This window comes from Sardina pilchardus, chromosome 18 (assembly GCF_963854185.1).
Source record: "Sardina pilchardus chromosome 18, fSarPil1.1, whole genome shotgun sequence".
In the NCBI taxonomy this organism is placed as follows: Eukaryota; Metazoa; Chordata; class Actinopteri; order Clupeiformes; family Clupeidae; genus Sardina; species Sardina pilchardus.
Window position 1 is genome coordinate 27,682,623 of NC_085011.1, and position 20,000 is coordinate 27,702,622.

General features: G+C 45.9%; 1 protein-coding gene across 1 annotated transcript in view; it reads right to left on the minus strand.

Annotated features, from left to right (window-relative positions):
- Positions 1–2,195: 2,195 nt before the first annotated feature.
- The window catches only part of adss2 (adenylosuccinate synthase 2), a 35,736-nt gene continuing 17,931 nt past the window's right edge, over positions 2,196–20,000 (minus strand). The window contains exons 7-13 of the mRNA XM_062519978.1: positions 15,019–15,100; positions 14,239–14,365; positions 10,713–10,867; positions 8,471–8,595; positions 7,613–7,710; positions 7,222–7,371; positions 2,196–6,764 (exon numbers count right to left, since the gene is read on the minus strand). Of these exons, the coding sequence (XP_062375962.1) occupies positions 6,712–6,764; positions 7,222–7,371; positions 7,613–7,710; positions 8,471–8,595; positions 10,713–10,867; positions 14,239–14,365; positions 15,019–15,100 (790 nt within the window). The 3' untranslated portion in view covers positions 2,196–6,711. The remainder of the gene's footprint in view (positions 6,765–7,221; positions 7,372–7,612; positions 7,711–8,470; positions 8,596–10,712; positions 10,868–14,238; positions 14,366–15,018; positions 15,101–20,000) is intronic.

Consider the following 20,000-nt stretch of genomic DNA (forward strand, 5'->3'; position numbering starts at 1 on the left):
CTAAAAGCAAGAGATCACTCAAATGGGACAGACAGATACAGACTCCTATGTTGACTCTGCATGGCACTCTGAGATACAGTAATAGTGTAGCTGGGGTGTGTGTGTGTGTGTGGGGGGGGGGGGGGGGGGGGGTCATGGGTACAGATAGATGCACAAGAAAGGAAAGGCACTGTGTCCAACTGTTGCTGTGGAAAAACAGGATCTTTCAGAGGAAAACAGCACACATGTATTTGACCAAGATTGGGCTGGTTCAGTGTTCAGTGTAGTGTGTGTGCTTGCGCTGTCTTGTGATGAATACATATCTGCCCATTTCCATCTCATATTTTCTACGTCACAGACACCTGAATGGCAAGCACAACAAAGTTGCAATGCACAATCGGATTTCTGTTGATACACCAATATTTTCAAACTCATTTTGGCTGTTGGTCAATGCTGATATATCGACATATATTATATCCTTGAAGGGTCTCTCCTTAACTAAAAGTAACCTTTTACTAGACTATAGATGGCCTAGTTCCATTAGATATTCATTCTACCTTAAATGTAAACTTCAAGAAAAATTAAGGATATCATTGCAACAAATAATGCAATTTGACATTTTCAGAAAAAATATGTGTATATCTCATCCTATTTGAACAGATTTAACAGATTTGTATGTTTCCTCCCAAACCCAAATAGATTGTGCCGATAATAGCCCAGCTTTCTACCAGACATTTCTACAGCATTGTCCACGTGTGCCAACGCCAATAACACACTTAAGCTGTTATCTGCCAGTACCGATGTCGTACTGATAACATTGTGCATCCTTACAAAAAAAGCGATGCGTATTTGAGTGTGTGATAGAGTTAGCTCCTGCACGTGTGTGTGTGTGTGTGTGTGCATGAGAGCGAAAAAGAGAATGAGTGGATACAAGTGTGTGTCTGTGTGTGTGTGTGTTCTCATTGAGAGAGTGGCATCAGTTATATGAGGATAAAACAATGCTATAGTCATGGCAGGACAATAGGGCGCTGCTCTTATTTTTGACAATTCAAATACTGGGGTCGGAAAGATGTTCCTCAAAGGACCGTTTCCAGGCATTGCAGGCAAATTCTCCACACCACCCAGTGCGGTCCGAAAGCCCTTTGGCACAGGTGTAGCACAACACACACACACACACAACGGGACCATTTTTTTGACAGTGTGTATGTGTGTGTGCGTGTGTGTGTGTCAGGCATTCTGGTACATGGCAACTAAACAAAATCATCCATGAGATAGAGGACATGGTGAGATGGTCTGATTGTGGGTGTGGTGGTTTTCCATCTAATGCAGATAAGAAGATAACGGACTTCATTTGAATATCTGAACACATCTAAAGCAGGACTGCTGGGAAGAGCAACGCCAGAAAGCTGCCTGTTCATTAAGACAGGTACCATGGAATAGTCCCTGCAAAACTCAACATGTCCTTACTGGGAAACCCAAATTAAAAATAAAATATATATACGGTATATATTATTTAAGATATCCTTACTGATATTGTATTAGATCATATATCAACATTTAGTTCATAATGACTAAAAACATCTATCGAAATTGTGTTTCCACCGATATCAAACTCATGTTGTCTATAATTTAATTAACAGGTGTTTATGGGCTTATCAATTAACTGAGCAACAAATGTGTCTATGCTAATATACCTCTCAAAGTATTTATTTCTTACTTTTAAACCACATTCTAATTGTGTGTGTCTTAATTTACTAGAATGTGCATTTGTCGCCAGGGCTGATTGAGGAGAGAATCCAACTAACTAAATCCTGCATGTGCGCCATGCTCGGATAGACGGAGTCTGGAGTGAAGCAAATCTTCCATGATAGAATAATGCATCTGCATTGAAATCCTACTCTAATAGACTGCTGGAGCCCATTAACGTCACGTAGCAGATTAGTGTTCTGACAGCAGAGTGCGGTAGGTTGGAGGAATCCAAATTCCATCTTCATGTGGTTACGTGGGTCAATAGCTCCCTCTTGTGGTGGAATAGGAACTGTTTCAGGACAATTCATCACAGACCTATGGCAGCCTTTGTTGCAACAAATAAAGTTGTCAAAAACATGCAAGTGTAGGTTTTACTGGGCATGGACCAGAAAATGTGTTGAAGACTGGACATCTCCATATTGGCCTAATGTAAGATTAGGTCGCACACAGTCAATGACCACACAAAATAAGAGTACTCTTTTCTTATCCCCCAAGTTCCGTTTTTATTTGTTAGCGTATTGTTCAGACTGCTCATGGGTATCTGATATGCTCAAATCATCTCAGGATCATTACAAAGAAAGAAAAAACAGAACAACAAACAAACAAAACAAAAAAAATCTCTGCTGTACAAATCACATCGACCCGACAACATGCACCCCCTCCCATTCTAAACATACACACTCCCCTTCCAAAAGCGTTAAGCATATAATCACTACTTTACAGTGATAATAATAAGACCAAGGTAATATAGTGGTGTTTTTTTTTATTATTATTATTCTCAATATACATATATATTTCTCCACCCAGCAGCAAATACACTCCAGCCCCTGGAGAGAGAAGACAGCAACAGTTGGGAACAGACAAGGCTGACCAGTTTGTGCAAATGTGCATTCAGCTGAGCCATTAAGACTCAGGAAATGACCTTTACAGGACAGAGGTCACAAGAACCACTAGAAAAAGAGTCCGTTCCCTTTTTTGTTTTGTTTTTAGTAGAAGAAATAAGTCGATTTACGTCATCACGGGTTTGGGATGGTTTACAGATGAACGTGTGGAAGAATGCAACATGGGACAAAGCAAGAGTCAAAAACTCTGAGTCTGAGAGGAGTAGGAAGGTTATGCTAGGGTAGGGTTCCTACATTCTGAAAAACGGAACCGTTGCACACCTTATCTAGAACCGTTGCCCAAACAAGCTAAGAATAGTGATTCTCAGTCAGAGACCCACTTTCTATTGTGAGGAGTCATAATGTTACCCTAACAATACAGTACCTCAGCCGCAAACCAGCGCTTAGCTTTCTGACAGAGACTACAGAGGTGGCATCACATACATGGCAATGTATGCCAAGTGTTATAAACAAGGAAAACACAAACGAACAAACACACACACACACAAACAAAAAAGTCCCTTAGCAGCCGACTGGTGCTTCAGTAGAATCAGTTACAGGAAAAAAGGCACACACACACATTCACACACACACACACACACACATTGGTTTTCAGTGTAAGCATAAATTGTACAGGCGGGTAACGTATATTCCATACGTGGTCTCCTATCAGAGGTCATGCTATCATATGCCATTGCGACCTCTGATTGATATATTGTGTGTAGAAACGGGACATTCTTTAGGAAGAACAGACGTGAATGGAATGAGCCATGTGGAGATCAGTTGCGTCTAAAATCAGCCACGAAGCCACCGTCAGTAGAACTCCTCTGTCACCTCACAGCACCCGGCTGCCTGAGAGCAGCAGAGTCCTTCAGGCGCAGGGAGACGAGCAACTTCAGGCCTAAACTATTCCGCCTGTTCGTTGAGACACTTCTGTTTAACGCTGTGCGTGCGGATATCACGACGGCAAGGCCGGACCTCGAAAGTCCAGGGGGGCCCTGGCAGTCGTCGAGCGGCTGGTCAGTGAAGTAAAGACACGGGCTTCACACTACAGTAACAAGGCAACCCTGAGGGGTCCCGCTGAATGACCCACATGGTGTCCACGGACAGAATGGAACTGCTTATACAACACTGGAGAGGCACTGAACACATGATCAGGCAACATCAAGGAGGAGAGGACACAATGCTACCAGGACACTTCTGTTCTCAAACTGCTATTTGTCATCGGTCAGATCTGGCCCCTGATGGGGAGAGAGGCTTAAGGGGAGGGGAGCTTTAAGAGGAACGTTTGGGATAAGGACAGAAGTTTGGGAACGTTTGGGATGAGGACAGAAAGCAGCATTTATAGAATTCCCTTTACATGGCTGTGTTTCTCACGGTTCAAGCTGTGGGCTTTACTATGGAGGAGCTGACCGGAGTGACCAGTCAGTGACCAGTCAGGGCCCAGCCAGATCAAGTCCAAACTGAGCTAGATCAGGGCCAGATCAAGGCCAAAACAAGCCAGATCATGGCCAGATCAAGGCCAAAACAAGCTAGATCAGGGCCAGATCAAGGCCAAACCAAGCAAGATTAAGCTATTAGGGCCAGATCAGGGCCAGATCAGCCCAATGAGGGCCACAGTAACTTTGATGAAAGCGTCTGATTCAGGCTGTAGACACATTGCAGAGATGACTGCAGACGAAGACCGTGCCTGTGCTGGCTCTACAGGTCTTCACACACGGCATCAATGTCAGGCACTAACAGGATGACAAACTCATGCACAAACAAACAAACAAACAACAGTGGGACTAGAGCTAGTTTAATGATCCCATTGGTCCAGCAGCCTGAGTGGATGCGGACTAAATACCTCGTTACTGTTACCTCAAGAAGGATCCAGAGAAAGCGCAGACGTCTAAGGACACATACAATTCATTAGTGCTTCACTGCTAGCTATGAAACAGTGCAAGCTGAAATAAATCAACATCATCTATCCCCTTCTGTTTATATCGTCTTGCCTAAAACTCAATAGTAAAGTGCAGACTTATAGCCTGAATTAGTGGATGCTTGCCACCTATTGGCTGATTCTCTACATGGCACCAAAGCGATTACTTAATGGTAACATCACAAAGTTAGTGCCCCCCAGTGGTCAAAGCAATGTAATGTACACAATGGCACGTGATGGATCAAAGCATCTAAAAACTCATCCAGCTACTAATATCGCTACTTAGCACATATGTTGGGAGAGTTTGGGGTAAAAGTGTACAGCATCCAAGCCCTTACAAACTTGACTTATACCACAACCAAGAAAAAACTAGATATTTGTATTATTCTTTATGAAAAATGCCCAAGAGTGACTGTAACAATATGTTAGGTCTGCAGCAGTGTCTATCTGGTTACAGTTTTTAGACACCTTTAGGCTAAATGCCACCTTGGGTGTTTGAAGGTAATTAAGTCCCCAGATTGAAATATACAGTTGTTAATCCTGAGGCAACTGAAATGCCAGATTATACTTTCTGAAATCACACAACCTTGCATACAACCGAATATCCATGTGGGTCAAAACTCACTGGTGAAGTACGACTGAAAACACTCAGGGGCTTTTCGGTATTGGTTGAGTTACACCAGATTTCGGTGGCTAAATGACAAAACAACTACACGTAACTCGAGATTTATGACAAGAGGGGAAAAAGGAGGATAACATTACATCTACGCTGGAAACTATACAGCACTAAACATGGACTGAATAATATGCTACATTTACCAAAACCTTTATCATCGTTTAGCACTCGCAAAGACACAGACACCAAATAAGAGATAAAATATATACACAGCTCTGATCATATGAGAAGTCCTGAGAATGAGGAAGGAAAACGAGGACATGTCTGTCTGTCATGTCTGCCTGTCTGTCTGTCTCGGTCTGTCTGTCTGTCTGTCTGTCTGTGGCGAGCTAGAGCATGTGGTCCCATAATGACCATTGGGGACAGACAGCACAACGTCGACAAACGCACCGATTAAGTCACTTTCACTTGCATGCCTTAACCATCACAGAGATCTTCTTGTTTCTGTGTTTCTGCTACAAGTTGAGGATTTCAGCTTTTACTCGTACATGCAAAATCAACCATGCCAGTTCAGTTAACCTATAGCTAGACTGGTCAACATGTCCATAATCATGTTTAGGTGGAGAAGTGGCACAATGGCGTTGAATGATATTTGTAAGTAGGCGGGAGCTAAGGTCCTATAGTTTGTGTTCTAGAAGGTGTTCTTGAATGAATGGACTGTGTGGGTATACAAATGCACAGTACAGGCTGCTCACTGGAGATTCTGGCCCTCTACGGGTCAGAACTAGTCAGATCCCGCCCACCTCCCTGACCAGAGCTCAAAAACACATTAAGGAGAGCCGTTCACAAACTTAGTTACAACTTTAAAAACGCCTCCAGTGAAACCAAGATGAGTCATCTTCATAAAAAAAGCATGTGTGGGGGGTAACCGGAGTTGATGGGCAAACATATTGCACAAACAAACATCAGACTGGGGCAACTGAAAGCCTACGGCTTCAGAATAGCAGAATCCGGACGCTACATGTGAACCTACGTTAACGCTCACATTAGCTTTTCCTGACTAAAAAAGGACATTGTCCATTGACCATTGAGAGAGAGAGAGAGAGAGAGAGAGAGAGAGAGAGAGAGAGAGAGAGAGAGTGTTTCTATAGCAAACTGGGCAAACATTCATTGGCATGAAGGGAGGACTGTCCCCCCCTCCCAAATAACAAAACAAAATAACAACAACAAAAACAGTCCAAAAAGCGTCCATCAGTCTCCATCCGTCTGCGTCCACATGTCCATGTGTGTTGGAGCAATGGTCTCCTACCAGGAAGAGGAAGAGGAGGAGGAGGAGGAGGAGGATGAACAGGTGATGAGGGGCCTCTGCACTCAGTTGAGCCAGACAGATGTCTCACACACACACACAGACGCACACACACACACACCTCCTACCCCCTCACCCTGGCTGTGAGCTTCTGTGTAAGGACGAGGCGTGGGCAATGGGAGGCAGAATGAAAGAAAGAGAGAAAGAGAGAGAGAGAGAGAGAGAGAGAGAGAGAGAGAGACTTCAGACGAAGGGAGGCTTAGAAGAGCTGGATCATGGACTCCCTGGCCTTGCCCACACCAATCCACTTCACTGCATGGGGCAGAAAGAAGTGGAAGACATGGATTACAAAGGGGCACCTCTCACACACACACACACACACACACACACACACACACACACACACACACACACACACACACACACACACACACACACACACACACACACACACACACACACACACACACACACACACACACACACACACACACACACACACACACACACACACACACACACACACACACACACACACACACACACACACACACACACACACACACACACACACACACACACACACACACACACACACACACACACACTTCACTTAATAATCCGCTGACTATAATCAACAGAACTGGCTAGATCGGGCCTGATAGTGGCGTGTTTGCTTTTAAAACAGTTGAGCGGTCTTCTAAAACCATGTTTACGCTAGACACATGGAGCGCTTCAGGTGCAGAGGCGGTGAGCTTCTCCGTCTTACCAGGCACGCCTAGATGCTCCTCCACGTAGCGGACATACTTCTGGGCGTTCTCCGGGAGTTCCTCGAAGGTCCGGACTGCGGACGTGTCGCTGTTCCAGCCGGGCAGAGTCTCGTACTGGACCTCCACCCTGTGGAGCACCTCCTGATTGGCTGTGGATGGGATGACGGACAGGTAATGGGTCTGCATTCATTGGTTACGAGGGATAATTGGAGGGAGTGAATAGGTTGAGGAGTGTGTTTTGTGTTAGTGTTTAGCATTTACCTGTGTCTGTGTGTTTGTGTGTTCTGGGAGAAGTCTGGACACTAAATGTGTGTGTGCTGTGGACAGAAGCTGAAGCCTGCACTGTATGTGTGTGTGTGTGTGTGTGTGTGTGTGTCTTGAGTTGCTCACCTGGGAAGTGAGGGATGTCTTCTCCATCCACTTTGTAGGCCACGCCCACTTTAATCTCAGCCAGCACGTCCAGAATGTCCAGTTTGGTGAGGGCTAGACTGAGAAGAGCACACAGAGAGAACCACTTCACTAACACACACACACACACACACACACACACACACACACACACACACACAGCTGCTGGACAAACACTCCTGAAGGCTGCTCTGTTGGTGGTGATGCCTTTTATCTGGTTATTGGGGTGCAGAATCAAAAACATACGGCTCAAAGAAAAAGTGAAGATCAGCAGCACACCAGAGAGCTCCCAATAAAGTTCATTTCATTTGTTTAGTTAGTAACTTTCAAGCCCTTACGGCCCTTCCTCAGACTTCCTGGTTCTGTGGTTACTAGGCACCCAGAGTGAAGAGTGAGACAGGAAGTAAGTGGGAGAGAGAGAGATGGGGTGGGATCGGGAAATGACCACAGGTCAGATTCAAACCTGGGTTCCTGTGGGCACTCGAACCCCCCCCCCCCCCCCCCCCCTGTCAGAGAGTCAACTAACCATAAAAAGGATATTAAGTCTAGTATGGCGAAGACTAGACTGAGAAAGCAACACAGACAAAATCACCTCACTAACACACCACAGCTTGAACTCCTAGTTTTGGATCCAGCGCTATGCATCTCTACATCTACAGTATGTGTTCTAGAACGCTAACATTAGAATCCTGAGATCAAGGATAACACACCAGGGATAATCAAGAATGGAGTGATGGGCTTTCTGGTCCAAATGGTCCAAATGATGACTGTACTGCACCCATGACGGTGGCACATAAAGGCTTAACCCCTTAAAGAGACGCACGAGAGGGGAGTACTCACGCCGTGAAACCATTGATCATGTGGGCGTATTTGATGAGCACCAGGTCCAGCCAACCACATCTGCGCTTCCGGCCAGTGGTCACGCCCACTTCCCCGCCTCTCGTTTGGAGCAGCTCGCCGACTTCCTGAGTGTGGGAAAGCAAGAGAGGAAGTGAGTGTGTGAGTGTGTGTGTGTGTGTGTGTGTGTGTGTGTGTTTTGGTGTCACAGACAGAATTCCCACTCATGTCCTGTTCTGCTCAGATCTTCCTCACCACAGCCACTTCCTGTTGACCTACGAGGCTATGGAGTGCTTCCTGTGTCAAGGACCTCTAATGTGACAGAGGCCTCATTTGACTCCATGCAGCCTCAGCAGCACAATGCCAACATGCATTCAGCCAGATCTGTGAGCGCTGCGTTAAGCCAAATGAGAATGCCGTCACTCTAGATAATTAAACAAAATGACATCATTCCACTATCTGATTAAAAAACCTGAGCTACATTATTCTCGGACAAGCAATATACTGTAAATCTGATTTAAAAAAGATAGGCAATGTACTGTAATGGGGGTAACATAGGCCCTTGTCTGATTACAAATGTTTTATAGGTGTATAGTACCATAAGTTTACAGATTTGGAGCAGAGCGCTGATCTGAGGATGCATTTACTCATCTTGTCCACTAGATGGAGCCATTTCTGAACCCTGTCCGGGCTTTTTAGGCTTGGGAAGATCCTGAAAGGTCACACAGGGGACACAGGAGGAAGACTAACGGATGTTCCTTGCTTGTGCTGACCGGTTTGCTCCACTAAACACGTAAGCTAAACACAACAGCTCATCCGATTCATCAAAGCGCTTTTTTGTTGCATGGTCGCCTGAAACCGACCTCTCGGCTGATGGCCACTCCGCCTGCTTGGCAATACAACAGTCACTTGCGTGCTGCGGCTCGTCAATTTGCCGTAACTCGACCACTCGGACTGCAAATGAAGCGCAGCTGGTGGCTGTCTTTGGACAGGGTTGCTGGAGAGACTAGTCCTAGTTGCTGGACCACAGGGTTTCCCCTTCTACCAGCTCACCACTGCAGTGTGTGTTCTACTGTGTTCCGTGTTGGGCTGCAGTGTGTGTTCTACTGTGTTCCGTGTTGGGCTGCAGTGTGTGTTCTACTGTGTTCCGTGTTGGGCTGCAGTGTGTGTTCTACTGTGTTCCGTGTTGGGCTGCAGTGTGTGTTCTACCGTGTTCCGTGTTGGGCTGCAGTGTGTGTTCTACCGTGTTCCGTGTTGGGCTGCAGCGTGTGCTCTACCGTGTTCCGTGTTGGGCTGCAGCGTGTGCTCTACCGTGTTCCGTGTTGGGCTGCAGCGTGTGCTCTACCGTGTTCCGTGTTGGGCTGCAGCGTGTGTTCTACTGTGTTCCGTGTTGGGCTGCAGCGTGTGTTCTACTGTGTTCCGTGTTGGGCTGCAGCGTGTGCTCTACTGTGTTCCGTGTTGGGCTGCAGCGTGTGATCCTAGCCGTCTCCCTTCTTTCTTCCTTCCTCCCTCACCCCTTCTCCCCCTTCCTCACCCCATATCGCTCCCTCCTCTTCCTCCCTATCTCTTTCGTTCACTCATTTTCACTCCTCAACCTGGTCTTCCTCTTTCACTCGCTCTCACAACCCGTTCATCTCTTTCTTTCTTTCTGTTGCCCATTCTCCCACTCTGCCTCTCTCACTGTATCTCATCAGCACAGCCACCCTGCTCTTCCTCCTCTCCCATCTGCACTCCTCCTCCTCCTCGTGCCCTTCACTATCCGCCTCTCAGCGCCACTCCTCCATTCTCCCTCTTCTCTTTATACCAGAGACTGTGTGCAATAGCTCTATACCAGAGACTGTGTGCAATAGCTCTATACCAGAGACTGTGTGCAATAGCTCTATACCAGAGACTGTGTGCAATAGCTCTATACCATAGACTGTACCATATACAGGTTTTTCCTCTCTCACACACCTTATCTGTCTCTCTCTCTCACACACACACACACACACACACACACACACACACACACACACACACACACACACACACACACACACACACACACACACACACACACACACACACACACACACACACACACACACACACACACACACACACACACACACACACACACACACACACACACACACACACACACACACACAAGTTACAGTATCTCTCTCTGTCTCACACACACAGATGCACACTCTTCTGCCACACAAACACACACACTCTCTCTCTCTCTCTCTCTCTCTCTTACGTTGCTCTGTTCTGAGGGGAAGGCTCCGATGCCCACGCGGGTGGTGTAGGCCTTGACCACGCCGTACACCTCGCCAACGTTCTGTGGGGGCATGCCCAGGCCCGTGCACACCCCGCCCACCGTGCAGTTGGACGAGGTCACGAAAGGATACGTTCCTGCAAACACACACACACACACACACACACACACAAATGTGAGTCCTGATGGCCTAAATAGCAGAGGGATTTAGCGGGACAGGAAAACACAAGGTGATGGTGCTCTTTGCTTACACACTCACACACGGTACAAACTCAGCTCGTACAGCTCGTGCATAGGGCAGCTGTGGCCCACTGGTTTGGGCTTCGGGCTTGTAACCGCAGGGTTGTCGGTTTGATCCCCAACCCCTCACTGCTCCCTGAGCGCAGCTCACTGCTCTGGGCTAGTGTGTGCTTCATCTCACTGTGTGTTCACTAATTCAGGGATGGGATAAACGCAGAGACCAAATTCCTTGTATACTTGGCCGAGAAACCTGATTTACCAGAGAGTTGAGTCCCCTAACCTTTAGACGGGTCAGAACGGGCTACATGCATGGAGGGAGCTCATCTGTTTCCGGTGGAGCCAGTTGTGTTTGAACCTGTCGCCATTAGTAATGTAATTAGTGTCTACACGGACCCACTTGGTTGTCGCACCTAGTGACTCAGCACTTTACCATGTGAAGGCTCCTCTGAAAACAAAAGCATTCATAATATGCATTCAGAAGTCCATTCATGTGTGTATTTATGTGTCTTCAAAAGTCCTAGATTAGTGTTTGAGGGGTTTTGGGTTCAGTGAGGTTGGATTAGGTTTGCTTTCACCAGGCAGTCAGAATAAGCCCAAGGCTCTAGTGGGTCAGAGCAGGAGCAGAGCAGCGCTCCATAATGGAGCCCTTGATATGGTCAAACACTATGCTGTTGTCTGTGACCTGGCTCTCCGGGCGCTAAAGTGAGCTGATGGCCTCTCGCATGGAGCCTCTTCAGTCGGCACACAGGCGGCCATTGTTCTCCAGTTCACTGACACACTCCATCGGGTCCCGGAGAACCACAATGACGGCCTGTGAAGGCCTCTCTGACGGTCTCTATTTCTATCTGTGGTTCTCCGTCATCTCTGTTTCATCTCTCATGTGCTCTACAGCTCTGCTCTACATCTCTCTCTCTACCTCTCTTCTCTTCCCTCCCCCTTTCCAACATTTCTGTTCTGACTCTTCTCTTTCTTCTTTTCATCCTGTCTTTCTCTCGCTCTCTGCAGTTTTTTCTCTCTCGGTTTCTCCCCCCTCCAACAATTCTTACTCTTTCTGCCTTTCTTTCTGTCTTTCTGTCTCTCTCTCTCTTTTCCATCTCTTTCTTTCTTTCTCTCTGTCCCCCTCTCTCCACAGGTCCTAAGCGCCTGGTGCCAATCCCTCTCTCACCAGCACACCAAGCAGTCAAATGAAGTGGGCACTTCCTGGTTTTGTGCACGTCTGAGTCGGGCAGCTGCTTCCTGTCTGGGGAGGGCGGGGACAGCAGAGCGCCTGGTCTACTCTGCTCCACTCTGCTCCACTCCGCTCTACGCTGCTGCTGCTGCTCCCAGGGATCTGGGTGACTTTCCATCAGACTATGAAATCTCATTTACATCCTTCCTGTATGGAAAAGAATGGGCCACCGGCTGATTCATAAAAAAACATATTATTGGATTTGTCCTGTTATTGCCTGGATGCATGTGAAGCAGGATAGTCGCTGAGCCCCAGGACATGACATCAGATCTGTGGCCTGGTTCTAGAGGGCATAACATCAGCTCTGTGGCCTGGTTCTAGAGGGCATGACATCAGCTCTGTGGCTTGGTTCTAGAGGACATGACATCAGATCTGTGGCCTGGTTCTAGAGGGCATAACATCAGCTCTGTGACCTGGTTCTAGAGGGCATAAAATCAGCTCTGTGGCCTGGTTCTAGAGGACATGACATCAGCTCTGTGGCCTGGTTCTAGAGGACATGACATCACATCAGCTCTGTGGCCTGGTTCTAGAGGGCATGACATCAGGTCTGTGGCCTGGTTCTAGAGGACGACATCAGGTCTGTGGCCTGGTTCTAGAGGGAACGGATGGGCATGACATCAGTGCTACATACACTATATTGCCAAAAGTATTGGGTCACTTGCCTTGACTTGCATATGAACTTCAGTGACATCCCATTCTCCCACAGGGTTTAAAGGGACACTTCACCGATTAGCATTAAGCTTTGTATCTTTAGAAAACCAGTCATGTTTTTGAATGGCCGTGCATCATTCCCTCAGTTTGCCTTGAGATGGGAGATATACGGATTTCAATGTTGGACTTCCTGCTTTCAATGATGTAAAAATCATCATTTTACCTAATTGAAAGCAGGAAGTCCTATTCATGGGTTTCATTGAAATCCGTATTTCTCCCATCTCAAGGTCATGCTGGACCAGGAAGGGGCCATCGATGGAGCTGGTAACCAAGCTGGTAACCAAGAGATTTTGGACAATTTCTTGCTCCCCTCTTTGTGCCAACAGTTTGGAGATGGCCCCTTCCTGTTCCAACATGACTATGACTGTGTGTGTGTGTGTGTGTGTGTGTGTGTGTGTGTGTGTGTGTGTGTGTGTATCATTTGGAGGAGAGCTGAGGAATTTAGCAACTAAATGCTGTGGTCTGAGCATGAGTGGACCAGCACGGCCATGCAGAGAGTAAATGTGTGCGTCAGGTGTCGCCAATGTGTGTGTGAGCATGCGTATATATACGGGCCAGTGTGTACACACATCTCTGAGTATGTATGCGTGGTTTTGTCTCTATAGGAGTGTAGTGTGTGTGTGTGTGCGTGTGTGTGTGTGTGTGTGTGTGTGTGTGTGTGTGTGAGTGTGTGTGTGAGAGTGTGTGTGTGAGAGAGTGTGTGTGTTCATTTGGGTTCTGGTTTGTGCCCTCTACATCCAAATCATTTGGTCATCTCTCTACCTCTCTAATGCCAAAGAGCTAGGCAGGAGAAAGAGCAACATCCTCCACACAGCTTTGGCTAGGACTGCAACCCCTCTTAACTGCATTAGTAACACTAAGAGCTGCCAATAAGAGAACACTTTGTGAGATTTATGTTGACATAATGCATAACACTCCAAAGAGAGATAGGAATGAGCAGCAGGGCTGAATACACCTGCTCTTGTTACTACAGGGACTGTCAATTCTACTCTTTTGTCCAGTCTGATTCATATTCACAAACACATGTGTGTCTACATGAGCAGGCATTCTAGATTAGATTACATGAGACTCAACGTCATTGTCATTGTGCAGAGTACAAGTACAAAGGTCACCAAATGCAGTGTGTGTCTAACCAGAAGTGCAAAATAGCAGAAAAATGCAATGTGATATACAAAGTATTTCAGGGAAGACCATAGACCTCTGAGGTTTGCCTAAAAATGCTGCCATCTTTGCCCATATAAGGATATCCGGATCTCAGATGGCAGCTTTTGGGTCCTTTTTGTAGGCCACCCAGGGATTTCTGGTCAGGCGATGACAGGGGCGACTCACCAAAGTCGATGTCCAGTAAGGCAGCATTGGCGCCCTCTACGAGGATCTTTTTTGGGGGGCCGTGAAGAGCCTCATGCATGAAATACACCCCATCCCTCACCATGGGCTGCAACCGCTCCACATAAGTCTGGACACACACACACACACACACACACACACATACACCAGATACCATGAAATCTCTCCATATCTTTCTCGGTCCTGCCCTTTCTCTGCTGTTACCCAACTTAAATCCAAAATAGTTGTTATCATAAACATAACAAATTAGTAACGATTGCATCATTCAGTAGTCATCTCTAATTTGAAACAACCTGTAAAGAATGATAATTATGAACTTCCCAAACCCAAACATTTCCACAGCAGCTGCAGTAACATCATAACAAACTAAACCACTATGTTTCTACAGCAGCCGCAGTAACCTCATAAACTAAACCACTACAGTATGTTTTTACAGCAGCAGCAGTAACATCATAACAAACTAAACCACTGTGTTTTTACAGCAGCCGCAGTAACATCATAAACTAAACCACTACAGTATGTTTTTACAGCAGCAGCAGTAACATCATAACAAACTAAACCACTACAGTATGTTTTTACAGCAGCAGCAGTAACATCATAACAAACTAAACCACTGTGTTTTTACAGCAGCCACAGTAACATTATGAACTAAACCACTACAGTACTGTATGTTTTTACAGCAGCCACAGTAACATTATAACAAACTAAACCACTATGTTTCTACAGGGGCAGCGGCAGTAACATCATAACAAAACTACCCACCTTGAGCTTCTCCAGCTCTCCGTCGATATCGATCTCCAGAGTCGGGTACATGGACTTGTACTGCTGCGCCAGGAGCTTATACCTGCAGAGAAAACTACAGTCATCAGCACACCTGATACCTGCTACACACAACTACAGTCATCAGCACACCTGATACCTCCTACACACAACTAGTCATCAGCACACCTGATACCTGCCAGAGAAAACTACAGTCACGTTTGGTTCATCAGCAACACCATTTACCCCTGCCACAACAACTTGTCACACTTGGTTCATCAGTACGGCACTGTGAGGATCAGATGGATACAGTACACTCAGGCACAGATGGTGGAAATGCAGGCAAACTTCCATCCATAATACAATCAATTAAAGGAGTAGTCCATTCTTCTAACCCCACTAAGTGAGTTGTTATAGTGAACTGCTCCTCACAGTGCCCATACTAACACCTTAGTGTTTATGCCCAGCCCTGGCTCTGTAAATAAAAAACAAGCACAGTGGCCAAACACTAGCAAACACTATCTGAATGGGCTGTTAACCTCAAATAAAAAAAGACATTTAGCTGCTTGACCATTAAGCAGTTTACGCCATGTAGGAATAGACCTTTTAACAATTACCCAATTTGCAGCGTACACAGGGTACCCAAATAGGTTAAAACCTACGAAAAGAGCTATGCTCCTAGTCCTACCCATGCCAACGCTACATAGTGCCATCCCAGGTTTTCCGGGCACACATAACCAATATCAGAGAATTCATTCTCCTTACTGTAAATCAGTGTGGCATCAAAATGCATTTGAAGCCATTATTTAGGGCAAAACAATTCCACTAACACTGGGAGGCTATGCTGTTTTACACACTGGTTTGAGGACACAGGCGTCGGGCCTGTGAGTACGGGGCTTCCTCCTGTACACGCTCGGCAACCCACTCTGAAGTCATGCCAGGCAAACTGTGGTGCTGTCGTGGCATAGCTGTGCCACAACAAAACGGTTGTTCAAGTAAGGCAGGGCAACACACACACAAAAAAACACACACACACACACACACACACACAAAAACACACACACAAAAACACACACACACACACACACACACACACACACACACAAACACACATACACACACACACACACACAGTGCCCGCAGCCAAATCTCACATTCCAGAGATGCCAGCCCCAAACATGTGTCATTCAGCAGCTCTGGGTGAGCGGATAAACAACTTCAGTGCCAAGTGCCAACCACTCCACTCCACCTCAGCAGCCCAACTCAACTGGGTGCCGACAGCACCAGCCAACACAAGCTGGATAACTTGGGGAGTGTCGGATAGTGTATCGATACAGATTTGCTTATGTGGTTTTACAAACATTCACTACAAACTGAGCTACCCCTCTGTGAGGGCATAGCACTGAGACCCAATCTCAATAATGAGGCTACAAAAGAAGGGAAAAACAAACAAACAAACAAACAAGAAAAGACTCATACGTGTCTGACTGGTGCAACAAACACACCACCATAGACTAATGCTCTAACTGACCAAGGTCACTGAAGTGAATGTGGCATGGGTGCTAACTCGCTAATGCATGTCCCCTCATTCCAGACACGGGGATGCTACCCTGCTAACAGGTGCTAATACACATGTGTTCATAGCTAGGTTCTCCTACAGGGAGGCTACTCCAGGTGCTAATAATGCACATGTGTTCATGGCTAGGTTCTCCTACAGGGAGGCTACTCCAGATACTAATGCACGTGTGTTCATAGCTAGGTTCTCCTACAGGGAGGCTACTCCAGGTGCTAATGCACGTGTGTTCATAGCTAGGTTCTCCTACAGGGAGGCTACTCCAGATACTAATGCACGTGTGTTCATAGCTAGGTTCTCCTACAGGGAGGCTACTCCAGGTGCTAATGCACGTGTGTTCATAGCTAGGTTCTCCTACAGGGAGGCTACTCCAGGTGCTAATGCACGTGTGTCCATAGCTAGGTTCTCCTACAGGGAGGCTACTCCAGGTGCTAATGCACGTGTGTTCATAGCTAGGTTCTCCTACAGGGAGGCTACTCCAGGTACTAATGCACATGTGTTCATGGCTAGGTTCTCCTGCAGGGAGGCTACTCCAGACGCAGAACCCAAGCTCTATTGTTTCCGAACGTACGCGCCGCTATCACATCTGGTGTAGCCAGTTCCAATGATCATAGTGGAAGCTAGTTGCTGTTGCAGCAGATGCAATACAAACAGAACACTTCAGTTACATGTCCAGAGTGGCCTCCCTGTTAAAGAGATGCTAGAAAATGTGAGAGACATTACTTCGCTCAGAATCCATATCAGGAATATTTGAATACTTATGGATGGATTACTAGATTATATTCATTATATTAGAATAAATAGGTGGATTATCAACACCACAGTTCTGTCTTCCACATACATGCCAATGGGTGGAGCTGTGCATGTGTGTATGTGTGCCTGTATTCATATGTGGAAAAGTCTGTGTGTGTGTGTGTGTGTGTGTGTGTGTATTTGAGGAGATGATGTGTATGTATGTGTTTGTGTGATTAAGGTTGTGTAAACTGATTCGTATGGGCGATCCTCTGTATGTGGATGTGTGTGTGTGTGTGTGTGTGTGTTCACACACACATCAGAGTGTGTGTGTGTGTGTAGTCATTTTGTCCACCATGATGCCTCTCCCCTCCAAAAGCAACAGTGTCTACTGTTGAGACTTGTCTCGGCCTTTCTCTCTCACACACACACACACACACCTGCCATATCTACATGGGACTACAGGATCTCTGGGTGAAGGGCCAGTCAAGACAGGTGTGTGTGTGCACAGGTTACATGCTTAACATTTCTGTATGGTGTGGGAGTGTTTGTGTTTGTGTGAGTAAGGGACATACGTTAGGAGTGTTGCATAAGACTGTGAATATGTGTGTGTGTGTGTGTGTGTGTGTGTGTGTGTGTGTTTATGCGCGTGTGTATGTGTGGAACTCTGATAGAAGAATGATGTGTGGGGTTGTGGATGATGTGTTTATATGGGTGTGCCGTGTGTGTTATGTGCAGTGATGGGCAGTAACGCGTTAGAAGTAACGCGTTACTGTAATCCAATTACTTTTTTCAAGTAACGAGTAAAGTAAGGGATTACAGTGGCAAAATCAGTAATTAGATTACCATTACTTTAGGCTGCGTTACTGCGTTACTAAACTGCGATTTTAATTGCTTTGTGAGACTGTCTGGTGACAATCAGTATAATGTCCAACGCATTGCGAGAGATGTAAACAACAGACGAGACAACAGAGTGCGGGAGAGAGCATGACCATGCTGCATTTAATAGCCTACGTGAGTTGGGGTTTTCCTAAACTTTTCCCATAGTTCGGGACTTGGACTTCTTTTGCTTATCTTTACTCCACTTTTATTGTTCTTTCTACTTTCATTTCATTCGATGACTTATGCTTTCACTCTGGACTGATGCTTCAACTCAAATGTCTTTTCAAATTCGAAATTGGGGTCGTTGACGTTCGAACTTGTTTTCGGTGGACATAATTAAGTTTGTACCGTCGGAGTCTTTGCGAGACAATGAGCAAAATGTCCGTAAATAATAGAGCCTGTATCATCTGCGTTCTCTGTAGTCGCTTTCAGACATAACCCCTGCGGTAGCCTATGAGGTTTGCCAGACGGAGGTCCGACTCTTCGGTTAATTATAGGCAGGGGCGGAGTGGTAATCGGGAGATTCGGGACACATCCCGCCAGGCCGGCCAGCCTACGTTACGTTTGATTTGGCCCATGACGAGCCTGAGCGGCCGCTAGTAGTCTTACTTTTACTTATTATCTCAAGACGTAACCATATGGACTTCCGTCCACTAGGAAGTTACCCTGAATTCATTTATTATCCATGGATTGCCAACCACTATTTAAACCAGTTAGTTGCGATATATGCCTTAGTCATGGTTATCTTCCATATTAATTACAGGCCATATTCATCTCAGTTCTCTCTCATCAGTGCATCGGTATAGCATTTGGGTGTCTTGATTTAATTGTTCATATATCATTAAAGTGTTATTTAACTCTTTTGGTCACAAATAAATTCAAAATAGAACAGCAAAGCCTCCTGGGAATCGCAAATACGTTTGCTAGGTCAAGTCTATTACAGAAATGTAGGGGGATAGATGAGCGGCCCCTCCTTTAATGGCATGGCCCTTTAGCCTGTATTAGTGAACGTAGCGTTTTGATAGTGAACGGATTAGCAGGTGCCAGAGCCCCTGGCAGGTGCTTGCATGATTAATATGGAAGGCAAGAAGAGGAAAGAGAAAGAGGGGGCTGAAAAGGGCAGAATTAAGAAAAAGCGACTGCTGGAGGAGCATGCATCTAAATGCTCAAAACAGATTTATCCGTAGCCAAGTCCACGGCCATCAACGAGTGCAGGTAAATTGAACAGAATGAAAAACACTGACACAAAGCTCAACTACGTTACTATTGCTAGACAGAAAATATCACAAGCTAGTTTAACTAATTTACATTTCAAACGAATCAATGGCTTACAGTTTTTTTCAGTGTCCAAACAGTTGTCACATTTTCAAAACTCGAAGTCTCCCAGTTCGCACAGCATCCGTCTTTTGTGGCCATAGCCTACCATTCACACATTTCATGTCGTTTTCGCACAATATGCAGGCAGTGAACAATGCTTACATTTTCTTAACAGACAAGTTATACCTCTCAACAAAATTATGGATCGTTTTTCTATTATTTACAGATATTAACACACAACATCCCACAATTAAAAACAATATTCCCAACCTTAACCCCTGCGCAATGGTATCAGTTCAAAAACAATATATCTCAGCTGATAATAAACAAACAACTGAATACTTGGTACACCGATGATTTATGTTGGGTATGGGGCCAACCACAGCTGATTCCAGTCTGTCTTAGACTCAGTGGCAGGGGTTATTTCTCTCTATTACATTGACACTTGAAGGAGGAGGTGATGTTTTTGGAAACAGAAACA